A 22,221-nucleotide genomic window follows, 5' to 3' on the forward strand; every position below is an offset into this window, starting at 1 on the left:
TCCAATCCTCCGGTACCTGTCCTGACTCCAGGTAACGATTGAAAATATCCGTTATCATCTCGCTTACCTGCTCAGCCACCTCAATCAATACTCTCGGTTGCATATTATCTGGACCTGGAGCCTTATCGACTCTTACATTACCGAGCTGTTCCTTTACTTCCTCAAATCCAACCTGGATCTTCTGTAAAAGCCCTTCCTCACCTCCTTAATAGATACTCTCAGCTATTGGCAATTCTCCTGACTGGTCTTGTGAAAATGTTGAATAAAAATACCTGTTTAATAAGCCTGCCATCTCACTTTCATCACTAACCACTCTCCCGGTGCTATTCCTCAATTGGCTATTCCACACTGGTCCCAACCTGTTCTTTTCCCCTGACATACTTAAAATGCCACCTTGGTTGTTGACCTAGGACCTATGTTGACCTTTTGGTCCATGTTGACCTCAAAAATAATTGGCTGGTTAAATTCAGTGACCTGAAATATAAATCCTCTTCAAATTTCAAGTCAATCGGGTGAAATTTGAGGATTTTAGAAATCTCACTTAAGTTGTTGACCTTTTGGCCTCAAAAACAATAGGCTTCTTCCTCATGACAAACTCTGCCACGTGGTGAAGTTTCGTGAAGATTGTTTTAAAAGTGACCTGTAAGTGACAAAGACAGACAGACAAACAGACACTCACAAATTTGACTACCCGATACACTTGAAAAATTCCTCGATTTTCCAGTAACAAACAATACAAAGAGACAGAAAAGGGTAAAAACATAACCTTCTCCACCTCCGGTGGTGGAGGAAACTATGGCACTTTGGTGGAATTTCTTTCGAAAGCCATTAATTAGACGTATTGTCCGATGTATGTTCCAAGTTTCAATGAATGGCCTTTACGTACACGAGCACCAACACATTGCTGGCGGACGGACGGACAGACAGACACCAACGTTAATTTGGAGGGTTTTTGCTAAAAACTCAAGAATGCTGGAATGGACATTGATGAAATGTGGAACATATTACTTACAAATTCGAATTACAAAGGATTTACTTTTGAACTTTGCAGCAGATTTCATCCGGTAGATGCCGAGAAACGAATTTTCAGTCCCGGTGTTAAAGTTTCGTACAGAGAAACCGTTCCATGGAAAGGGAGGGAAGCTTCACGCTTCCCTCGATTCAGTTTAATGTAAATAACGTTTAATTCACAAGTTACTAATCATCATTGGAATGGTAATAATATCTCACATGAATACACAAACTACAAACTGATGCGTGTGAAATATTATTTATGTCATCATCATTTTACAAACTTTTCCTCTGCGTTGCTGTCAGTCTTTAATGATTGAATTAAGATTTGTACCAGGTACCTCAATTCTACAAACTAGCTTTTTATTAGGTTCTTCCACATGATGCTACAAAATGATTTGTAATAGTTTGTATGATACCATTTATCATCGAAAATAAAGACATTTTAAACTGTCATGCTTAAGATGTGGAAATGCAACGAAACTTGAACCAACATTAGGAGATGCACAACTAAACTTGAACAGGTAATTCGGTCGATAAAAGGTTGCTCAATTTCCGTGGAACAAATCCAGTTAGGGATTCCTGTTACATAATGGGAACAGATTTCCCTTCGAGCAACTGGTTTAGGATGAACCAGGGAACTTCCTGTTTATGTACAAGCTTTAGTTCCCCCAAGTTAGTAACACCGACAACGAAAGCAACCCATCTGGGACAGAGCTTTACTTCCGGGTTGAGACCAATTTCAAGATCAGATGGTGACCGTTTAAAGACATGCCCCAGCAGCGATGGACTCGCTAAAATTAAACCAGGAATGTAAATCATTCACGTTCGTGAAATCGAGCATCTTGGCTGTTTTGGGGAAAATGAAAAGGGTAAACACCCTCACAACCACTGGAGTTCAACACTAAGCCAAGCAAAGTAATACTGCAGCGAATTTAAGTTTCTCACCAGAACCAGGGGTCTCCGCCCACCACCCGGTGGTCTTAGGCCCACCAGTTGCTGATGCAGGATTACACGCAGCAAACCAACAAGACTGACAAAAGCAAAGCAACGACCAGCACCCTCAGCGAGAGAGAAATCACCACGAGCCACAGAGCCGAGTAACAGCCGAGAACAATGGGACACCGCACTGCCCAAAGGTTCGGGATGCAGACCTTTGATCAACACGTCTTCACTTTCTTTTTTGTCCTCACTATTTCTCTTTTCTTCTTGATTCTTCTTCTTCTTCTTCTTTCCCTTCTCAATCTTTTTCTGCTTTCCTTCAGCTCTCAATTGTGTCTTGAAAGGATCACTGTGCATTGGCTCCAAAGGCCCATTGTACGTTTTGTCATTCTTCAGCTTGGCAAGATCATCTGATGAAGGGATGGACACTGCAGCAAGATGTTCTGGTGTGCCACGCTCCAACAGCTCCAAACGAACCCACACAAACCCATACGAGTTTGAGGATGCCAAGAGGAGGGACTCGGCAAGTGAAGGACCCATTCCATCAGAGCTCTCTGGCAAACCAGCTGGCCTCCTGGGAGCTCGACCAAGGCCGCACCACACAGCAAGACGAGCCAATAAGCGTTGGTTCCTGAAATTGTGGAAGGATCAGATAAAAAGCAAACCACAAGGCATTCATAACATTCACAGAAATAATTGAAAGAAGTCCGACTGTAAACGTTGGAGAAAAACAATTGTAACTTGAAGGTACGGAAGTAAGATGTCGACAAAATGCTCTGGTTCGTATCAGACAAACATAATTAGCCCCCAACCAGGTGTCGGCCCAGCAAGGGGGTTATATTTTGGGTTCTGACTGCCCGTCCACAACCTCTACTTGAAAATGACTACATGCAATATCTGGGCAAGCAGGTCAAATTATTTTGGGATCACACCAATTTGGAATTTTTGGGATTAAATTGTTTAATGGAGAATAGTGCAGGATTGTATATGCTTTTGAGAACCATTATTTATTTACCATATTTTTCGGCCAATAAGTAGATGTGGAGTACAAGTCGAAGCCAAATTGACTTCGGTAGTTAGCAAAACTGTCAGTCAGAAAAGTCGAGGTGTTTATTCCTCCCTGACACACAATATGGGACTTCCATGGTCATGAATATTAATGCGCTGTTTTGTGCATATTGTTTGAATTACTTTGAGGGAAGACCTTTCAGATAAATTATGAATCTAAACAGTTTTTCAACATGTTCATCATCATACAGAGGTACAGTATTTGAAACAAGAAAAAGAGCAATCAGAGATTGCAGACCCTCACCAGGACTTCTTTTGAGTGGTGTATTTTTATAGGTTTTCAGGTAAATCCAATATGGCTGCCAAACCATGTGACCAATGACATCATGTGTGTGAACCTTTTGTTTCTCATGGACAGGCGGTCATACTGATAAAGTTTCGCCTCGATCTGTTCAGCCACTTCAGAGAAGAAGATTAAAAAAAAAAAATTAACAACATGGAAACCAAAGCACGTGACCTATGACGTCATGAAAGTTATTTTTTCTGCAGACCATTACATCCCGAGATGACCCTCAAAAATTTTCATACTGATCGAATGTGGCGTTCTACATATGCAATTATGACGTCATAACGAGGGCACCTATGACGTCATAAAAAATCACACTCATTCCCCATGAGGAGTACTTGCTACGTGCCAAGTTTCAAATTGTTCCTTGGTGCGGTTTCAGAGATAAAGGTTCAAAGTTTTTTCCGTTTTTCCAATATGGCTGCCACACCACGTGACCTATGCAATCATAATTATTATCATTAAATCATTCTACATGAGTAGTCGCACCAATGGTGAAAATTTCGTTTCAATCCGACAAGCAGTTGGAGAAAAACACCAAAGTTCTGTGTGGACAAACAAACACAAACACAGACAAACAAACGGACCCAAATGCAGTACTCTCTCCGAATCCTTCGGCGAGGGCAACTAGCTAGAGAATCATGATCAGCACCGGCTCGTAGCACATTGCATGTTGTTGCAGTTCACTCCTTAATAAACATGAACACCTGATGCATTGTATCTGAAGCACTCCGTTTGTCCACCCAGCTTTGCAGCCACAATTAGCCTTCTTGGTTTTCTCAACACATGATTATTTTTTTTCTTCGTACAAATACTGTATTCGTATTTCCCCGGTGTTCCGATCGCACCATCCCTCGGAACCTCGGTGATGACTTCTCCACTCCGGATTCAGCACACGGCCCGTTCGATAACTCGATCAGAGATCTCTAGATTCGCCGCACGACTCGCACGAAAGCCTGATTAGGGTGAGGGGTGACCGAAAATGTGCCTTGGGAATGCATCCCACCCCACCCCCCCATCTCATAACAACACTACATCCTGAGAATATCTCGTTTCCTTAACGCCGTTTTGCTTAATGTTGCACTTTCTCGGAACAAATCCTTGATGTTAAGTGGAAACTTGTTGTAGTGTTTTAAATGAAACATTATAATGTTTGTTGATTTCCAAGCAGATAGCAGATGATCCTTGAGTAAATGAGAGGGTGAATAGAACAGAGAGAGAGATAGAGTGAGCAAGAGCAGAGGAGCAGGTTTTTAGGACATGAGGGTTGATGCCGTCTGGACGGTTGCAGAATCTGAGTCGAGGTTTGACAACAAGCTCTCCACTTTGTCAGGAGAAAAGGACCAGGGACAGTTGGGTGCGACTGGGTAAGGTGGGTACAGAAAACGATGGGTTTCGGACACAAGTTTCGATGCAAACAATGAGTTTAGGCATTCAGCCTTTTCACGTGCGGTATCAGCAGTGCGGCCATTTGAGGTAAGCGAGGGGATGGAGGGGGAACATACACCAGAAACAGATTTGATTAGACGCCACCAGGATTTTTTTTCCCGGTGTGTACCCCGGTCAGAATAGGTACACCATATCCCTGCGTGTCGTAAAAGGCGACTAAAAGGGTTGGCGTCAGGAAGGGCATCCAGCCATAAAAACATCGCCTCAAAAGGAAACCATGATGAGTACAACTGATGGGCAGGGTACAGCCCGAAGTACCCCGTGGGGGTCCTCACCCCCTCTCGTTAAAACTCAAGGTGGGGAACCCGATCGAAGCAAGGGAGGAAATTTTTCCATTTATGATGACCAATCGTCTGATGCCCCACGTGGAGATCGGTTTCTGAGGTTTGGTACATGGAATGTAGGGACAATGACAGGGAGATCTGGAGAAGTGGTTGAAACATTGGTCAGAAGAAGAGTGGACATATGTTGTGTGCACGAGACACGGTGGAAGGGAAGTGGTGTGAGAATGGTGAAGGGAAGGCAGGGGCAGAAGTACAAGTTTATGTGGCAAGGGTGCCCGGAAGGCGTGCATGGTGTTGGTGTCATGTTTTCTGAGGAGTTTGTAGACAGTGTAGTGAGTGTGACTCGAGTGAGTGAAAGGTTGATGATGGTGAGAATCGTGATCGGAAAGCTCTTGATGAACGTCATCTCGGGATATGCCCCGCAGGTCGGTCGAAGCGATGAAGAGAAGAACATGTTCTGGTGTGCGATGGAGAAGTTGATGGAAAATGTGAAAGATGAGGAAGTTGTTGTGGTTGGAGGAGACGTGAATGGACATGTGGGAAGGAGTACAGACGGTTTTGAGGGAGTCCATGGGGGTTATGGATATGGTGTGAGAAATGGAGAAGGTGAAAGGATCTTGGAGTTTGCTGATGGAGCCGATTTGTTGCTCTGTAATACTCAATTCCAGAAAGCGAATAATAATCTTATTACATACACGTCAGGTGGGTTGACAACAACCATTGACTACCTGATGGTGCGTCAGCGAGATAGGGGAAACATCCGGGACACAAAGGTGATCCCAGGGGAGGAGACTGTTTCGCAGCACCACCTGGTTGTCTGCGATATAAGGGTGAAAGGTGCGCGGAGAATTCGGCGGGTGAAGTACCAACCGAGGATGAAGGTGTGATGGTTGAAAGAGGCGACAGTGAAGGAAGCATTAAGAGAGAGGCTGAGTATGGTTGAAGATGATGTGGTTGAGCTTGAAAGTGGTTGGATGTCAATGAAAGCTAGTCTATTGGGAGCCGTTGGTGAGGTATGTGGATGGACAAAAGGACCACCGAGGCACTCGTAAACATGGTGGTGGGATGATGAAGTTGGAAAGACGATTGAAGAGAAGAGGAAGAAGTTCAAGGAATGGCAAAAGGCAAAGGATACGGTGGAAGAAGAGGCTGCACATGAAAGTTATAAGGAAGCCAAGAAGGCTGCAAAGAAAGAGGTTGCAAAGGCGCAGGAGGCCCATAGGAAAATGTTTGGAGAACGCTTGGATTCGGAGGAGGGTAAGAGAGCGGTATTCAGGATTGCAAAGCAGATAGCGAGAGAGAGATTTGATGTGACGGGGTGAGTTGCTTGAAGGATGAAGTGGGACAAATCGTTGTGGACTCAGATGGAATTAAAGGAAGATGGAAGAGATATATGGAAAGGCTGTTGAATGTAGAAAATGAATGGGATAGAAACATCGAGAGTAACCCGGTTTTAGGACCAGCAGAGAAGATAACTGAGAAGGAAGTTGAGGAAGCTATAAGAGCAATGAAGAGTAGAAAAGCAGGAGGGCCGACGGGAGTTGTGGGAGATATGTTGAAGGCAGCGGGAAGTTGGGGTGTGAAGAGAATGACAGAGATCTGTAATCTGGTGGTGAAAGAAGGCCGCATTCCAGTGGATTGGGAACTGAGTACCCTCGTCCCTCTGTACAAGGGGAAAGGTGACCCTCTGGACTGTGGCTCCTATAGAGCAATAAAGTTATTGGAGCATGGAATGAAGGTATTGGAAAGGGTGTTGGAGAAGAGGATAAGGAAGAAGGTAAAGATTGACGAAATGCAGTTTGGATTTATGCCAGGAAGAGGAACGACAGACGTGATTTTTATTGTAAGGCAGTTGCAGGAGAAGTACATGGAGAAGAGGAAGAAGTTGTTTTTTGGCTTTGTTGATCTGGAGAAAGCATTTGATCAGGTTCCACACGAAGTAATGGCATGGGCATTGAGGAAGTTAGGAGTGGAGGAATGGTTGATCAGAGTAGTGATGGCCATGTACGAGAGAGCACGCACAGCTGTAAGGACGAAGGATGGGAACAGTGGTGAGTTTGAGGTGAGGGTAGGAGTGCACCAGGGGTCGGTACTAAGTCCACTTCTATTTGTAGTTGTGATGGAGGTGCTGGCTCGGAGGGTAAAGGAGGGTTTACCGTTGGGAGCTGCTGAATGCAGATGATCTGGTGTTGATTGCAGAGAGTATGGATGGACTGAAGGAGAAGATGAACAAGTGGAAGGAATGTATGGAGGCAAAAGGTTTGAAGGTGAATATCGGAAAGACGAAGGTGATGGCAAGTGGTAAAGCATGTGGTGAGGTGGAAAGGACTGGGAAGTGGCCATGTGCTGTGTGCAGGAAGGGTGTCGGAGTGAACTCCATTCAGTGTACAATGTGTGCTGAATGGGTTCATCGAAAATGTAGTGGGGTGAGAGGGTCATTAACCAGTGTGGCAGCTACATTCAAGTGTAAGGTGTGCATCGAGGGAGCAGCAGATGAAGGAATTGTTGAGTTGGATCTTGGAGATGGTGTGAAGCTGGAAGGTGTGAAAACATTTTGCTATCTCGGAGACATGCTGAATGGAGAAGGTGGATCAGACTCTTTGACGGTTGCTAGAGTGAGATGTGCATGGAAGAAGTTTCGGGAACTGAGTGGTGTGCTGACAAAGAGGGGAGTGTCGTTGAAGCTGAAGGGAAAGGTGTATGCTACATGTGTGAGTACGATGATTTATGGGAGTGAGACATGGGTACTGAACATGGAGCAGCAACAAAGGCTGGAAAGGGTGGAAATGCGAATGGTTCGGTGGATGTGTGGAGTATTGTTGAGAGAGAGGAAGACAAATGATGACTTGCGGAAGATGATGGGAATAGAGTCTGTGATGGAGGTTGTGAAGAGAAACAGGTTGAGATGGTTGGGTCATGTGTTGAGGAAGGATGAAAGTGACTGGGTGAGAGGAGTGTTGGAAATGAGTGTAGTCGGAAGTAGAGGACGGGGAAGACCGAGAAAAACTTGGCTAAATGTGGTGGAAGAAGAAATGTGGGCAAGGGGATTAAGAAGGGGAGATGCAGAAAACAGGGTAAAGTGGAGAAGATTGTCATGGGGCCCGCAAGGCTAACCCCTGCTTTAGCGGGGAAAATGGCCTTTAAATGCTTGTGTGTGTGTGTGTGTGTGTGTGTGTGTGTGTGTGCGTGTGTGTGTGTGTGTGTGTGTGTGTGTGTGTGTGTGTGTGAGTGTGTGTGTGTGTGTGTGTGTGTGTGTGTGTGTGTGTGTGTGTGTGTGTGTGTGTGTGTGTGTGTGTGTGTGTGTGTGTGTGTGTGTGTGTGTGTGCGCGCGCCACCAGGATTTTGAGGGGGGGGAGAGAGGTTTGAGAGTTCAGACTTGAGATTAGAACGATGTTGTTTTCTGGCTCTCCTGAGGGTAGATACATACTTGTTCCGAGCTTGAAGGAAGGAACTGAGATTACCCTCAGTTGGGTTTGCTTTCCATGAGGCAAAGGCGAGTTGTTTCAGGACAAATGCCTCGCCGACACACAACTTTAAATTACTTCTTTATTTATATACACCAGTAACATCTACATACCACCGCAAACTATTTATATACATATTTATTTAGTTAGTTAGTGAGTTAGTTAGTCAATGAGGACTTGTTTATGTTAAGTTTCTCAGCATGCTCACATATTTCCAACTGTTAGTCCTGGAATATTGCAGAGATCACCTCTATCTGAGGTTCAATTTTTTTTTTTTTTTTAAATAAAGAAACACTTTAAACTGTCTCTACATTCCCAATCTCATCACAATCCCACCTTTAAATCAGAGCTACCTGTCTGTCTATATCTGCTTTTCTCAGCAAACAATATATCGATGATCGCTTGCACAAACCTGATGGTGTAGAATAAACACGCCTCCTTGCATTTGTCTTCCATGTCCTTCGGAGCATGCGACTCGTCTTCCACTCGAACTTCCTGTTGCACTGTCAAAAAACTTTCATCCTGAATTTTTCCTTCAACTTTGAGAAAATCACAGAAGTCCTTGTTAGACCGCATAGCATCCCATTCTTGAGCCAGGAGGTCCCAAAGAGGGGCAAATGGGCTCTGCACACCAAGTTTTACGAAGTTTGGCCTCTTGTCTGGGGGGTACCTGGGATAGAGCAGAAAGTTTAATGAGAGTAAAATGCTTTGATCGACCAACAGAAAACCTTTAAAATTACCCAATTCAATGCAAGACCTCCAGAAAATTCACCAGGAATGTTGACATCTCAGCAGTTTGTTTTGTGCAATTTAAGCACCGGTGTTGCCCACCTTTTGAACTTGTCCAGAGCCTGTACTTTATACTCCGCTGCGTGCCGCAGACCTGCTACACAGTCGGGAAAGTCATCAGGAAAATGAGGGACTCCACGATACATCGAGTGGCGTTCAGATTCACGCAGACCTCCCACCAAAGCCTCTTGGTAAACCTTCCAACAGAGAAGCAGGAACAATAAGGCACATGTCATAATCATCATCACTATACAGTGTTGACACCAAAACCCAGTTAGATGAAAGCAACAATAAACAGCAAAAACATTTTGATGATCAATCAGTATTAAAAATAACATGCTGGTTTGTTTCATAATGAATTTGATCAAAAACATGGTAAATTCAGCCATCTGGTCACCAATCAATGAGGCAAACAATGTCATGGTGTTTTTCAATCAGAATACACTTTTTGGAGGGAACAATATCCATTTACTACCAGTTATTAATTGCCATTCCTTTTGTGTGCAACACATGGTTTCTGGTTGCATCATTGACTGTTGGAAGGCACGGCTGTGCCGCTGATGCAGTGCCCCCCCCCCCCTGTTGGTTAGAGCAGGAATTTGTAATTTGACCAAGGTGCCACCGATAGCTCCCCTACTCTTCGCGATGGACATCGTGGGATTTTTATCATCCATCAACTAATGCTGGTAGATGGTAGACTGAGGCGAGTGTGCGTACCTCCCAGGACTAGGGCCTCGGCTATCCTGCCAGCCCTAAATATTAAATGAAGCAAACCGTATCTTGGAGTTCATGGCCAACAATGTGGCAAGTGATGGATGGAACAGTACATCAGCCTCAAAAGAATAACACACACGTAATTTAAAAATTAGTTTCCAATATTACTTGAATCACAATTGTAAATGTGAAAGACGTTTTAAGATCGCATGTTCGTGCTGAAAGAGCAACCTTGCTTTCCGAGAAATGCCATCACATACCAAGGGGATCCAGAATGCCATAGCCCACCCCTTTGGCAGGATAAGGTCCCAGGCAGCACCCCAACCGCACAGCGCACGGCCAGTCTCTCGCCCGCCCTGCTGCACGAGCAGCACCGGCACAGCTGCCTCGTGAGCACCAAGATTGAGGCGAGACCCTGGGACAAGCACCTTCCTCCGCAGCTCGTTTAGCTCCTGTCATGACACAGTGAGACCACACCTGTGACATTTATTCAAGAGTAAGGTTTCATCAACAACAAACTCAGGTGCAAATACTAAAACCATCACGTGCAGCATGCATGATAGATAATACATTATTGTGGTTATGAGGAGTCTCAAAGAGATCCTCACATCGTTAAGGTAGTTGTTTCAAAATTATATTGTTTAGTTTAACTGTTAAAAGTCCGCGATGATAAGTCTGCATTGCAATTGCGTAGTTAGAAATCTCACATCATTTTCCCTATCCTACATTAATTTTCTACAAGACATCTGACAACATCACGAGCACGTTTTCCTCGCACACGAACACATTTTCTCCTCAACCCCTGAAATCGCTTCAAACTACTTCATGAACGTCTAACACAAACTCTCCATAAAGTCTGGATCTGTGAAGTGCTGCAGAGACCTTCCAGCAGGTTCTTCCATCTCAGTCAAGGACTATGGAGTTCACTGTGCCCTTGGGAACTTTCAACACTCTATAAATTGTTTTATACCCTTCCCCAGATCTATGCCTCCTTACAATTCTATCTCAGAGTTCTACGAACAGTTCCTTGGACTTTATGGTGGAGTTCCTGTTCCACCATGCACTGTCAACTGTGGCACCTTGTATAGAAAGGTGTGTCTCTATCTAAATCATGTCCAATCAATTGAATTGGCCACAGGTGGACTCCAATCAAGTTATAGAAACATCTCAAGGATGATCAAGGAATTTGGATGCACCTGAGCTCAATTTGGAGTGTCAGAGCAAAGAGGTTGAATACTTATTGACGCAAAGAGGGACGAGGATTGGGGGGGGAGGGGACGAGGATGGGAGAGGTGGAACTAGGATGGGGGGAGGAGAGGAGGGGGAGAGCGAGGAGGGGGAGAGCGAGGAGGGGGAGAGCGAAGAGATGGGAGGAGCGTGTAGGGGGAGGAGCGTGTAGGAGGGGAGGAGCGTGTAGGAGGGGAGGAGCGTGTAGGAGGGGAGGAGCGTGTAGGAGGGGAGGAGCGTGTAGGAGGGGAGGAGCGTGTAGGAGGGGAGGAACGTGTAGGAGGGGAGGGAGCGTGTAGGGGGAGGGAGCGTGTAGGGGGAGGGAGCGAGTAGGGGGAGGGAGCGAGTAGGGGGAGGGAGCGAGTAGGGGGTGGAGCGAGTAGGGGGGTGGAGCGAGTAGGGGTGAGCGCGAGGAGTGGGCTGAGCGCGAGGAGTGGGCTGAGCGCGAGGAGTGGGCTGAGCGCGAGGAGTGGGCTGAGCGCGAGGAGTGGGCTGAGCGCGAGGAGTGGGCTGAGCGCGAGGAGTGGGCTGAGCGCGAGGAGGGGGAGCGCGAGGAGTGGGCTGAGCGCGAGGAGGGGGAGCGCGAGGAGGGGGAGCGCGAGGAGGGGGAGCGCGAGGAGGGGGAGCGCGAGGAGTGGGCTGAGCGCGAGGAGTGGGCTGAGCGCGAGGAGTGGGCTGAGCGCGAGGAGTGGGCTGAGCGCGAGGAGTGGGCTGAGCGCGAGGAGTGGGCTGAGCGCGAGGAGGGGGCTGAGCGCGAGGAGTGGGCTGAGCGCGAGGAGGGGGAGCGCGAGGAGGGGGAGCGCGAGGAGGGGGAGCGAGGAGGGGGGAGAGCGAGGAGTGGGGAGAGCGAGGAGTGAGGAGAGCGAGGAGGGGGAAAACGAGGAGGGGGGAAAAACGAGGAGGGGGGGAAAAACGAGGAGGGGGAAAACGAGGAGGGGGGAAAACGAGGAGGGGGGAAAACGAGGAGGGGGGGAAAAACGAGGAGGGGGGAAACGAGGAGGGGGGGAAACGAGGAGGGGGGAAACGAGGAGGGGGGGAAACGAGGAGGGGGGGAAACGAGGAGGGGGAAACGAGGAGGGGGGAAACGAGGGGGGAAAACGAGGAGGGGAAAACGAGGAGGGGAAAACGAGGAGGGGAAAACGAGGAGGGGAAAACGAGGAGGGGAAAACGAGGAGGGGAAAACGAGGAGGGGAAAACGAGGAGGGGAAAACGAGGAGGGGAAAACGAGGAGGGGAAAACGAGGAGGGGAAAACGAGGAGGGGGAAAACGAGGAGGGGGAAAACGAGAGGGGGGAAAACGAGGAGGGGGAGCGAAAGGGGGACGTGAAGAGGTGGGAAGTGAAGAGGTGGGAAGTGAAGAGGTGGGAAGTGAAGAGGTGGGAAGTGAAGAGGGGGAAGTGAAGAGGGGGGAAGTGAAGAGGGGGGAAGTGAAGAGGGGGAAGTGAAGAGGGGGAAGTGAAGAGGGGGAAGTGAAGAGGGGGAAGTGAAGAGGGGGAAGTGAAGAGGGGAGAAGTGAAGAGGGGGAGAAGTGAAGAGGGGGAGTAAGAAGGTAGGAAGGGGGTATTGGGAGACTGACGCTTCACCAAACGCCGCTATACATATGTTCTTGGAGGGGGGTGGTAGCAAGGAGGATGGGTGAGAGAGAGGAGGGAAGAGAGAAGTGGGAAGGGAGTTTGGGAGGAGGGTACATGAGGGAAGGAGGTTCTGGACTTGTGGAGAAAAATGAAAAAAAAGGGGGAGGGGGTAGTACAGAATTGAATAAAAAAAATTGGGGGGAGGGGGTGAAGATCCAATTCCAGATGGAGAATTTTTTAACCAATTCTTCACCATTGGGTGATAGGGCTAAAAAAAAAATAATTTCATGATATCTCAAAACGTGATGGACAGATTCTGACAGAATTTGGTGGAGAGGTTTGGTGTGTGACAACGATGAATCGATTCAATTTTGCTGAAGATTTGAATCCAGATGACAATTTTTTTTTTCAGCGAGTCTTCACCATGAAGAGATGGGGCCAAAAACGATATGTTGCACGATATCTCAAAAAGTTGTGGACGAGTTATGACAAAACTAGGTGCACGAGTTTGTGAGGTGACGCGAAGCAGATTCAATTTTGCTTCAGGTGTGGATCCAGATCCAGTCTATCAGTGGGATACAGAATGTAAACTGTTCGACCTGGAGAAGGTACACGCTCTCCTGAGTGCTGTTCTCATTGAACTTGTAATAGGCGTCCACAGCCATCCTTGACCATGTTGTAGAATGTTGGCCGAGGCCCTCGTGCGAATGAGATGAAAAGGACTACTGAAAGTTCTGGTCAACACAAATTCCAGGAATATATTTTTGTGCTCATTATCTTCCATGTTATCTATCGTGCCACATCAGCAGCAATTGTGCCACACTGATGACATGCCACGTATGATAGAGATTAGAGATGGTACTGGCATAATTTTCTCCAGTTTGAGCTGAGAAAAGCTTTCAAACAAATAGAGCCCAAACTAGTGTTTCTTTGCGGTCAATAATATCCTGGGAATTCCTGGAAAATTGTGGGAAGCCTATTCATGATTCCTGCCTTTTCCTAGGTATTTTATTTTTTGGTTCAGGCTCAGAAAATATGAGCTCAAACCATCTCTACTGGCAAGTGTAGATGTGTATGTACTTGCGATTGTGCAGTGTGCTCTCTGCACCTCCTTTCCCAACACGAAGGAAAGGCTCATCAAATTGTATGTTTTGACCTTCAAAGCCATCCTACAATCAAGTTGATGAAGCAAGAAATGTGTGCAATGGCAATGTATGGAAAATATGACCATTTTCTATGCAAAAGATCCATTTTCTGCAAGCATGGATTGCAGTGTTTCACGCAACAGGATGAAAACTAGAGTAATTCAACTGCGTACAGTCGACGGGTATACCTCAGTAGGGTGAATATACTTATTCTGGCTCACTTTTCCCCATGTAAATGAATGGGGGATTTTCAGTGATTCATTTTTTTTTTCCCAAAAAGTAAACCCCCTTTTTATCCCAAGGTATATTTATTTGTCTCCCCTTTTAACCTAGGGACACTTTTTTTAATTAAATAAACATGTTGTGTGTGGGGAAGGGTGTGGAGTGGAATGAGGGGGGGGTGGGGTTTGTGTGGGCAGGGGTTTGTGTGGGCAGGGTTTTGTGTGGACGTTGGGACGTGGGGACGTTGGGAGGTGGGGACGTGGGGACGTGGGGACGTGGGTCGTGGGGACGTTGGGTTTGTGTGGGAGGGGTTTGTGTGGGTGGAGTCAAAAAATTTCAATCTATCTTGTAATTCCTGTGAATAAAATGAACCTAAAATCTCTTCCCCTTCTAAGTCATATATCTTATAATTCCAAGGAACTGTATCTGTTCCATCAACAATTTTAAAAAGTTCGTTCGTCCATCGTTTAGTATAACCCTTTTCAAAATGAGATTTCCATCTATATATTCTTACGATATCACCAACTTTGAACTTGGGTTTTCTGACATTAATCTCTTTTTAATATTATAATTTTGTAAATGTTTCTGATGGTTTCATATTCGTTGACGTGTGAATCGTGTCATAATACTTATCCACAATATCCTGAATAAAAGATGACCATTGTTGTGAACCGAGTTGTGTGAATTTTTTATATAGTCTCTCTTTTAAGGTACGATTAAAACGTTCAACAACAACGGCCTTCCCTTCATTAAAGGTACTGTATAATGTAATGCTGTTATTTTTTAGAAAATTCACAAATGTCTTGTTATGAAACTCCCCACCCTCATCAGACCACAATTTTTTAGGTTTTCTCTTACTTTTATTAAATATCTGTTGAAAGGCTAACATAAGAGTATTACCTGTTTTTTTTGTTTTTTTTAAAGGGACAACCCATGCATATCTACTCCTCAAATCAATAACTGCGAAAGCATACTTGTACCCCTTATCATTATTGAGTTCAATCAAATCAGCGGACCAGATATAATCTACTTCCTTGGAATAAACCTTCCTTCTCTGAAACTTTGTGAATATTGGTTTATGTAATTCATCAGCTAATTGCTCTTCAATCTTAATGACATCATTAGAGCCTATAAGTTTTTTGAATTTTCAAGTCCAAGTTTCAATTTAGCACTGATCATCTTCTTCACGATGAACCTATCAACTTTTTCTCTCAAGGTTGGATTTTGAATCAGAGACAAATTATACAACATTTCTCTAGCGGCTTCATGCTTTTCTTCCAAAGTTGTGGTATTCCCATAATCAATATCGTGTCTCATGCACACTTCATCAACTCTATTGATGGGTTTACTCCATGATTTAGGATTGTCTGCCTCATCTAATCTTTTATCCAAGTTTGTGCCTGGACCACAGAAAGAATACCCTGGTAGATGTAATTCCCCGAGTATTCCAGTAGTTGTAAATTTACTTCCTGATAAAAACTTTTGTATATCGCCTCCGAGTTTGTGTTTGGAGATAAAATTTTTTTTTTTTGAACCACACACCGAACATATACCTTTTTGTACAACCCTGTTATTTTTACTTTTAAAATATGAAATATTTTTAGTATTGGTTTTCTTTTTACATTTGAGACAATAACTCATTTATTTATGAGAAAAATTCCTACAGAGTGCGAAAACCTTTTTAGTTTCCAACATGCACATTTGAATCTTAATTTTTAAAACATAAAGAATCCTTAGAAACGTGTTTACTCTCTCCTCCATTTATTTAAGAAAAAAATGAAAAAATTGAATTAAAATCAATATCTTGCCGATGACACATAGCCTGGTGTTGGCGCAGTGGTTAGGGCAGCGGCTTGGGATCCATGAGGTCCTGAGTTCAAGCCCCGTTGGGCCACTGAATTAATACACCAGGGGGTTGACTCAGCCTGTCATCCTTCCGAGGTCGGCGAAATGAGTACCAGTGTACTGGGCCGGTGTATACCCCAGTTAAAATAGGTGTACCATGTCCCTGTGTCGTAAGAGGCGACCAGGGTTGCGTCAGGAAGGGCATCCGGCGTAAAACATGTGACAAATCACGATGCGGATCATACGGATGATCCGCTGTGGCGACCCCTAACGGGAGCAGCCGAAAGAAGAAGAAGAAGATCTTGCTGATGACAATCGTCTTATCAAAAATATTGCAAATAGACTTGTCAATTCTTTGTTTTCCTCCTCGGTGGGTTTAGTTATTTTCTGTAACACCTCCAATCTTTTTTTAATCTCACTGGTTTCCATATTTTGAGATTTATTCATTCTCGCTCTTTCCTCCCTCTCCTCACTCTCCTCCTTCTCCTCCTTCTCTTTCTTCTCCCTCTCCTCCTTCTCTCTTTCCTCCCTGTCCTCCTCTTCTCTCTCTTCAACTCCTTCCTCGTCCCTTACTATCCTTGAATCGCTTATACCCCATAGAATATCATACATATATTCATCAGGATTTCTTGTTATTCCTGTATCCAAAATTTTTTTTTTTACAACAGGAAACCAATAAAATTTATTTTGAATTTCTAAAAGAGCCTTACGTTTTCTTAACTTTATAATTTTTTCATCATTTAACATTCTGATTAAATCCAAAGTTGTTGCTTTATCAACATCAGCATAATGCCAATCTTTTATTGAAAATACCTCATTCTTATGTTGTAGAACATATTTATTAAAATACCGAATACCCTTTTCTTGAAGGTATGCTTGGACACAGAAATGATAATTTTCTTGAAGCCTTCTTGCCATCATTTATGTATTAGAAATATATGTTAGAATAATATTATGACACGAAACACCTCCCCATCTTCCCAGAGTTAAATCATTTTGTATTTCCTTACTTATTATATATAATGCTGTTTTTTTCTGTTTTCATGATATAAACTAGAGCAAAACCATTATTTTATTTACCCTAATTAAATTCTTTTATTTGTTGTTTACGAATCGTGCTTCCACAAAACTCATTCTCGAAACCAAGTGGATAATATTCTTCTTTACTCGACTGATTTACTTGTTCCAGGTCTTCTCGGTCAATTTTAAATGACCAATTATACCCTAAATCATTCATATCATACACCCATTTTTCTATTCTCATTCAAACGATACGCCGTTCTTTATAAAAAATTTATTTTAATTCGAACTGAGAATTCTGTATGACCTGGAGATAAAATCAACACTTCTGTATCTTTGGAATACACGGCCGTTTTATTTAAGGATATATATTGTGATAAATCGCTTAATCTCACCAAGTCATTCGCGTCAGTCGGGCTTGGATAATTTTTTAATTTATAAGCATTTTTCATATTCATATTTTTTGTTATACTATATTTATGTCGTTCAGCCTGTGCCTTTGTGTAATAATTTGATAAATCAATATCCAGTTCTTGGGATACACCAAAGATAGAACCATCTTTACCAATATGTCATTTATATTAGATTAAAAATAATGTCATAAAAATTTTTATTTTTGTTGAGTTGAAATAACACATATAGACATAATTGACCACAACACTTGGAATTTAATTATTGGACTTGAAATGTTTGATAAACACCATTCTGTAAGAATTTTATGACTTCAACAGGTGGTGGAAGACCAAAACTATCAAAATAATATTTATCTTGACTATTAAAAATACAAACCCGATGAGAACCGTTCCCATTATTATCTTCGAAGTTCATAAAAATATTCTTTGTATGTTTAGACACGTTTGTTAATTCATCTCTCATACAAATAACCACATTATGAATTTTTTATTTCTTACAATATTTGACAAGTTGTAAATTTGATGTTGTATTCTTTCCAAATTCTTTAAACCACTCATCAATGCTCATTTATTTATTATAAAGATATAATCCATTACCTCTTTTAGTTAATTTTACACCAGCTTGTGCGATCGAAGAAAGCATATCTCCAACTAACAATCTCGCTTTATCAGGCAGACTTTCAAGTTTTTCAGCAAAATCTACAATTACACCACTTCCACTAATTTGTTTCTCCAACTCTTTGTTATGTCTTTTCAATTCTTTTTGAGCCCAGAGTTGAGCCTTCCTTTCGTTGGCAGTTTTCACCGCTGTTGAAATACCACCCGTCAATGCTCCAACCGCACTTAAACCAGCAAATAAAGGAATTAGAAATGGGAGAAATCCCCCACTCGTCCTTCTTATTGAATATTTTTTCAACATTGGTTTTGACATTTTAATTTTAAGTGAGCCAGTATCATTCAAGATTTTAACCTGTTCTCTTGTGAGCAAAACATCAATTCTTACTGCTCCTTTTCTCTGAATTGTATTATCGTTATACGTACAAGGCTTTTTGATTTTGATTTTGAACACAAGATGATAGTTTATGAAGATTGATTTGATTCACATATACCGGTACTTTGCCACTCATTTAACAAAAAATTATGTGAGACTTATCATAACACCATTATCTGTATTAATCTGTAATTCTGTTTCTTCCAAAAGCAAACAATATGCATCAACTTCTTCACTCTCTCCTCTTTCAATGTATAGGGAAGTATCCACTCGATTAGACTTTATAGTTTCCTTTTGGGCACTCAGGTCAAACGGATAGATTGTATACAAACTTTTAAATGCAGTCATATCCAAAATAGGTTCATAATGCCATGACTTTCACAGATGTTTTGGTAAGACTTGTACGATTCAGCATAATCATTTTTTTCCCAATTAATTTCCAATCTATCTCGTGGATAAAATGTTCCATCTTGAGAAACACAAAGTTGTTTCACCTTCGCATTATCACTCAATGCATTATTCTTATCAGAAGCAGTATCACCATCTGGTTTTAAAAAAAATGAGCCACAGATATCATGGCTTTCCTTCCAGAACACCCAAATTCCACGTCTAAGTGGTTTGGTTCATTTTAACGTGTTGGCATCTTCTTTTAAGGTATGATACATTGAGTGGATTCTTTGAGCAAAGTCTTCTATTCAACATCTCTTCTGTTTTAAGATTAGGAGTATATTCACTGATATACCAACTAATTTCATCAACTAGAAATTTATTCTGATCAGCAAAAGCATAAGCCACACCAAAAAGCAATCTATTTTCATTATCATTCCTTTGCAGTTGAAATCTAATTTTGAGACCATACATAACTTTATCATGATCACAAAATCCAAATATACCTTGAAGACGAACTGTCACAGTAAAACTATTAACTGCTTTTGTATCATCAGTATACGTTCCATTCCTTTGAGTATATCCAGGGTCTGTGGTTGTTCCCGTTGACATATCAGGAATAAAACCTTCGACAGCCCCTTTCCCATCCTATCACTGAATGTATATAGTGTAAATTTCATCATTTCAGATACAGCAGAGACATAATCAACTGCTTCAACTTCTTGTGTTCCAACGTACAAAAGAACACTATCAAACATTTTCCAGAAGAAATCATTTACGAGTGTAGCGTTTGTGTTATTCCCAGCCTTAGTGAATTTAAATTTACACAACAAGAAACTTTTGGATAGATTCAAATAGGTTTATTGATTATAATTTATTTCAAAACTTTTTGTACCATTTGCATTCCAGTCTGTTCCAGTTATTGCATTTACCTTGAAGTAATCTTTTTTAGTGGAGTTTGAGATGACATTGGTATCATCCAAATCATAGATACTATCAATTGTTGATTCCATACTTGTATTTATTTAGGAAAAAAAAGATGTTCAAACTTTTGAAACCCTGACCCAAGTATTTGAATTATTTTCTGTCATTCTTGGGGGGACAACTGAGTTTTGCCTTTCTTAATTTCTTTAATTGCTTGTAATTTATGATATTCCTTTTGGGCATCTTTTATGCTCTTTACAGCACCTGCTACATTTCCCACAGCAGAAGCAGTTGAACCAATTAGGTCTTTATGTTAAAGAATAGTTGAACCGATACCCATTAGAGTATCAATTATGCCATCTCCTCTAAATTGATATCCGACAACCCTTTGTCTCTTAAGTTTATAGTATCCTCAACCAAGATACATACCTTCACCCTTGTAGTATGGGGAAAGGAACATCCCATCCCCTGTAATTATTTTATATTTTCCCAACTCGTGTTTCCTCACAATAACCATCGTATTTATTTATTGGAAAACTTCACGTACGTAAATTCTGATGGATATAACTTCCCCATTAAAAGAAATCACACGATTATCTTGGTCGGTTATCCTAAAATTTAGTCTGTGTATGGTTTTTCCTGACACAGGGAGATAAACCAAATTTTTGGGTTCCATATTGAATTTATAACCAATTGGGGTTGAGTATGCACTGAATGAAAATATTGTACTTGTTTTTATTCCATCATTATAAGCACCATCAATCAAATCACAGTGAATTAATACCGAATTAATACCTGAGGATATTTGAATGACATTATCACTGTAAAACGTCCCATTAGTTTCAATATTTTTTGAGGAGAAACCCAATAACTCTCTAAATGAATTATCAATTGTGAAATCAACCTTGTAGTTATTTTTAAGTTTAATCGTTGATTTTGAAGTATGTTTTTGAATATGTATAACAATATTTTTTGGTTCATCACCCTGTTCTTTAATAAGACGAACAATTTCTAAAGATATTTGAGAAATCTCATATGCTCCAGGTGAAACTGTTATCGTTTTGTATCCACTTCCCGGATTATAACTAAACTTATCATTTTTCTCGGTTATATTAAATAAGGTATTATAAGTTTCCATGGACAATAAAGATGCCTCATATTCTTTTGTTGTGTCAAGTTGTAGTGGGTATGGGAATGAAGATGTGTGGTAGCTTGTTGTGAAATTAAAACTAAAGGCCCGGTCACACCTTGACGTTTTAGCCAGCGATGGCAACGTATTAAAATGTATGTAAAACGCTGGCTTACGTTGAACTTTTGATGTTTTTTTTTTAAAGAATCGGACGTATTCATAGCGACTTGGTCTTGTGTATCACGCATTGGTAACGGACACAGAACGTTTCGTTGTGTTATAGATAACTTATACCAACGAATGCTGAACCTGTTGTCGGCCTACACAACCGATGCCCAACGATAGTCTAACTTAGGCATAGCGCATTGCACGCATCGCCGACGATGTCGTGACGTAGCCTATTAAAAGGCTGACGCACAACGATTCGAATCATAACTGCCGTAGAAATGGAAGTGACAACATCGCAGTCACACCTTGGCGATCTTGCCAGCGTATGCCGACCTAAGAAAAATGTGTCTAAAACGTTGGGGCACGTCAAATCCGGTATGAGTAAGTTTGGTATACGTGAGTAGAACGCTAAAGTACGCTATCATACGTCATAGTAAGTAGAGTACGTCAAGAAATTTTAAACATGTTCAAAATTTTTGGACGTACTCGGCGTATGACACACGTTCTGCATGCGATGGGGATAAGTTTTACACACGATATGTGGACGCTTACACACGTCCACAAAGGCTACTTATAAGCTACTCATAAGTCGAAACACGTCGCGGTAATGTCTTTTTTACGCGAAACTTATTTCTAACTTATGTTTGACGTGCTTTGAACCAATTCTTTACGTAGTCCCAACACACATCGACGTATGTAGACGTATTCCAATGACATCTTCCGGTCGACAAAAATAAATAAATTAACGTGTTTCTAGCTCACAACTGCCATATAAAGACGTGTTCCCAGCGGTTTTGGGAATTGGTATATAAAAATGATACTCATAAAAGGGGAACCCAACAGTGTTTTCGAGTCCTTTTTGAGTCGATGTCCATGTCAGCAGTAACAGTATCAATATCAGTATTAGTATTAGTATTCGTATGTTCATGTTGGCAGTAGTAGGTGAGTGTGAGGGGGAGGGTGTGGGTTATGATGGATCGTCCTTGCGTCCGCGTGTCCACGAGTAGGAGACATCTTTTCACCATTGTTCGAAGTTCTTCGCGGCTAATTTTTTATGGGGCTTTTTCAACAATGAGCTATAGCTTGTTTTTACGATTTAGGTCTATTCATAACGGGTTGGACAAATGCACAATGAACTAATAATGTGCATAGAGCGCTTTGATTACTTAT

At 42.4% G+C, this 22,221-nt stretch overlaps 1 protein-coding gene across 1 annotated transcript in view; it reads right to left on the reverse strand.

Annotated features, from left to right (window-relative positions):
* Positions 1-1,122: 1,122 nt before the first annotated feature.
* POP1 (POP1 ribonuclease P/MRP subunit) overlaps positions 1,123-22,221 on the reverse strand; it is a 63,231-nt gene continuing 42,132 nt past the window's right edge. The window contains 5 exon segments of the mRNA XM_085855746.1: positions 1,123-2,584; positions 8,917-9,174; positions 9,336-9,490; positions 10,268-10,484; positions 13,888-13,976. Coding sequence (XP_085711872.1) covers positions 1,894-2,584; positions 8,917-9,174; positions 9,336-9,490; positions 10,268-10,484; positions 13,888-13,976 — 1,410 coding nt within the window. The 3' untranslated portion in view covers positions 1,123-1,893.

This window comes from Eptatretus burgeri, chromosome 14 (assembly GCF_056783735.1).
Source record: "Eptatretus burgeri isolate ZD-2024b chromosome 14, Ebu_testis_v1, whole genome shotgun sequence".
Taxonomy (NCBI): domain Eukaryota; kingdom Metazoa; phylum Chordata; class Myxini; order Myxiniformes; family Myxinidae; genus Eptatretus; species Eptatretus burgeri.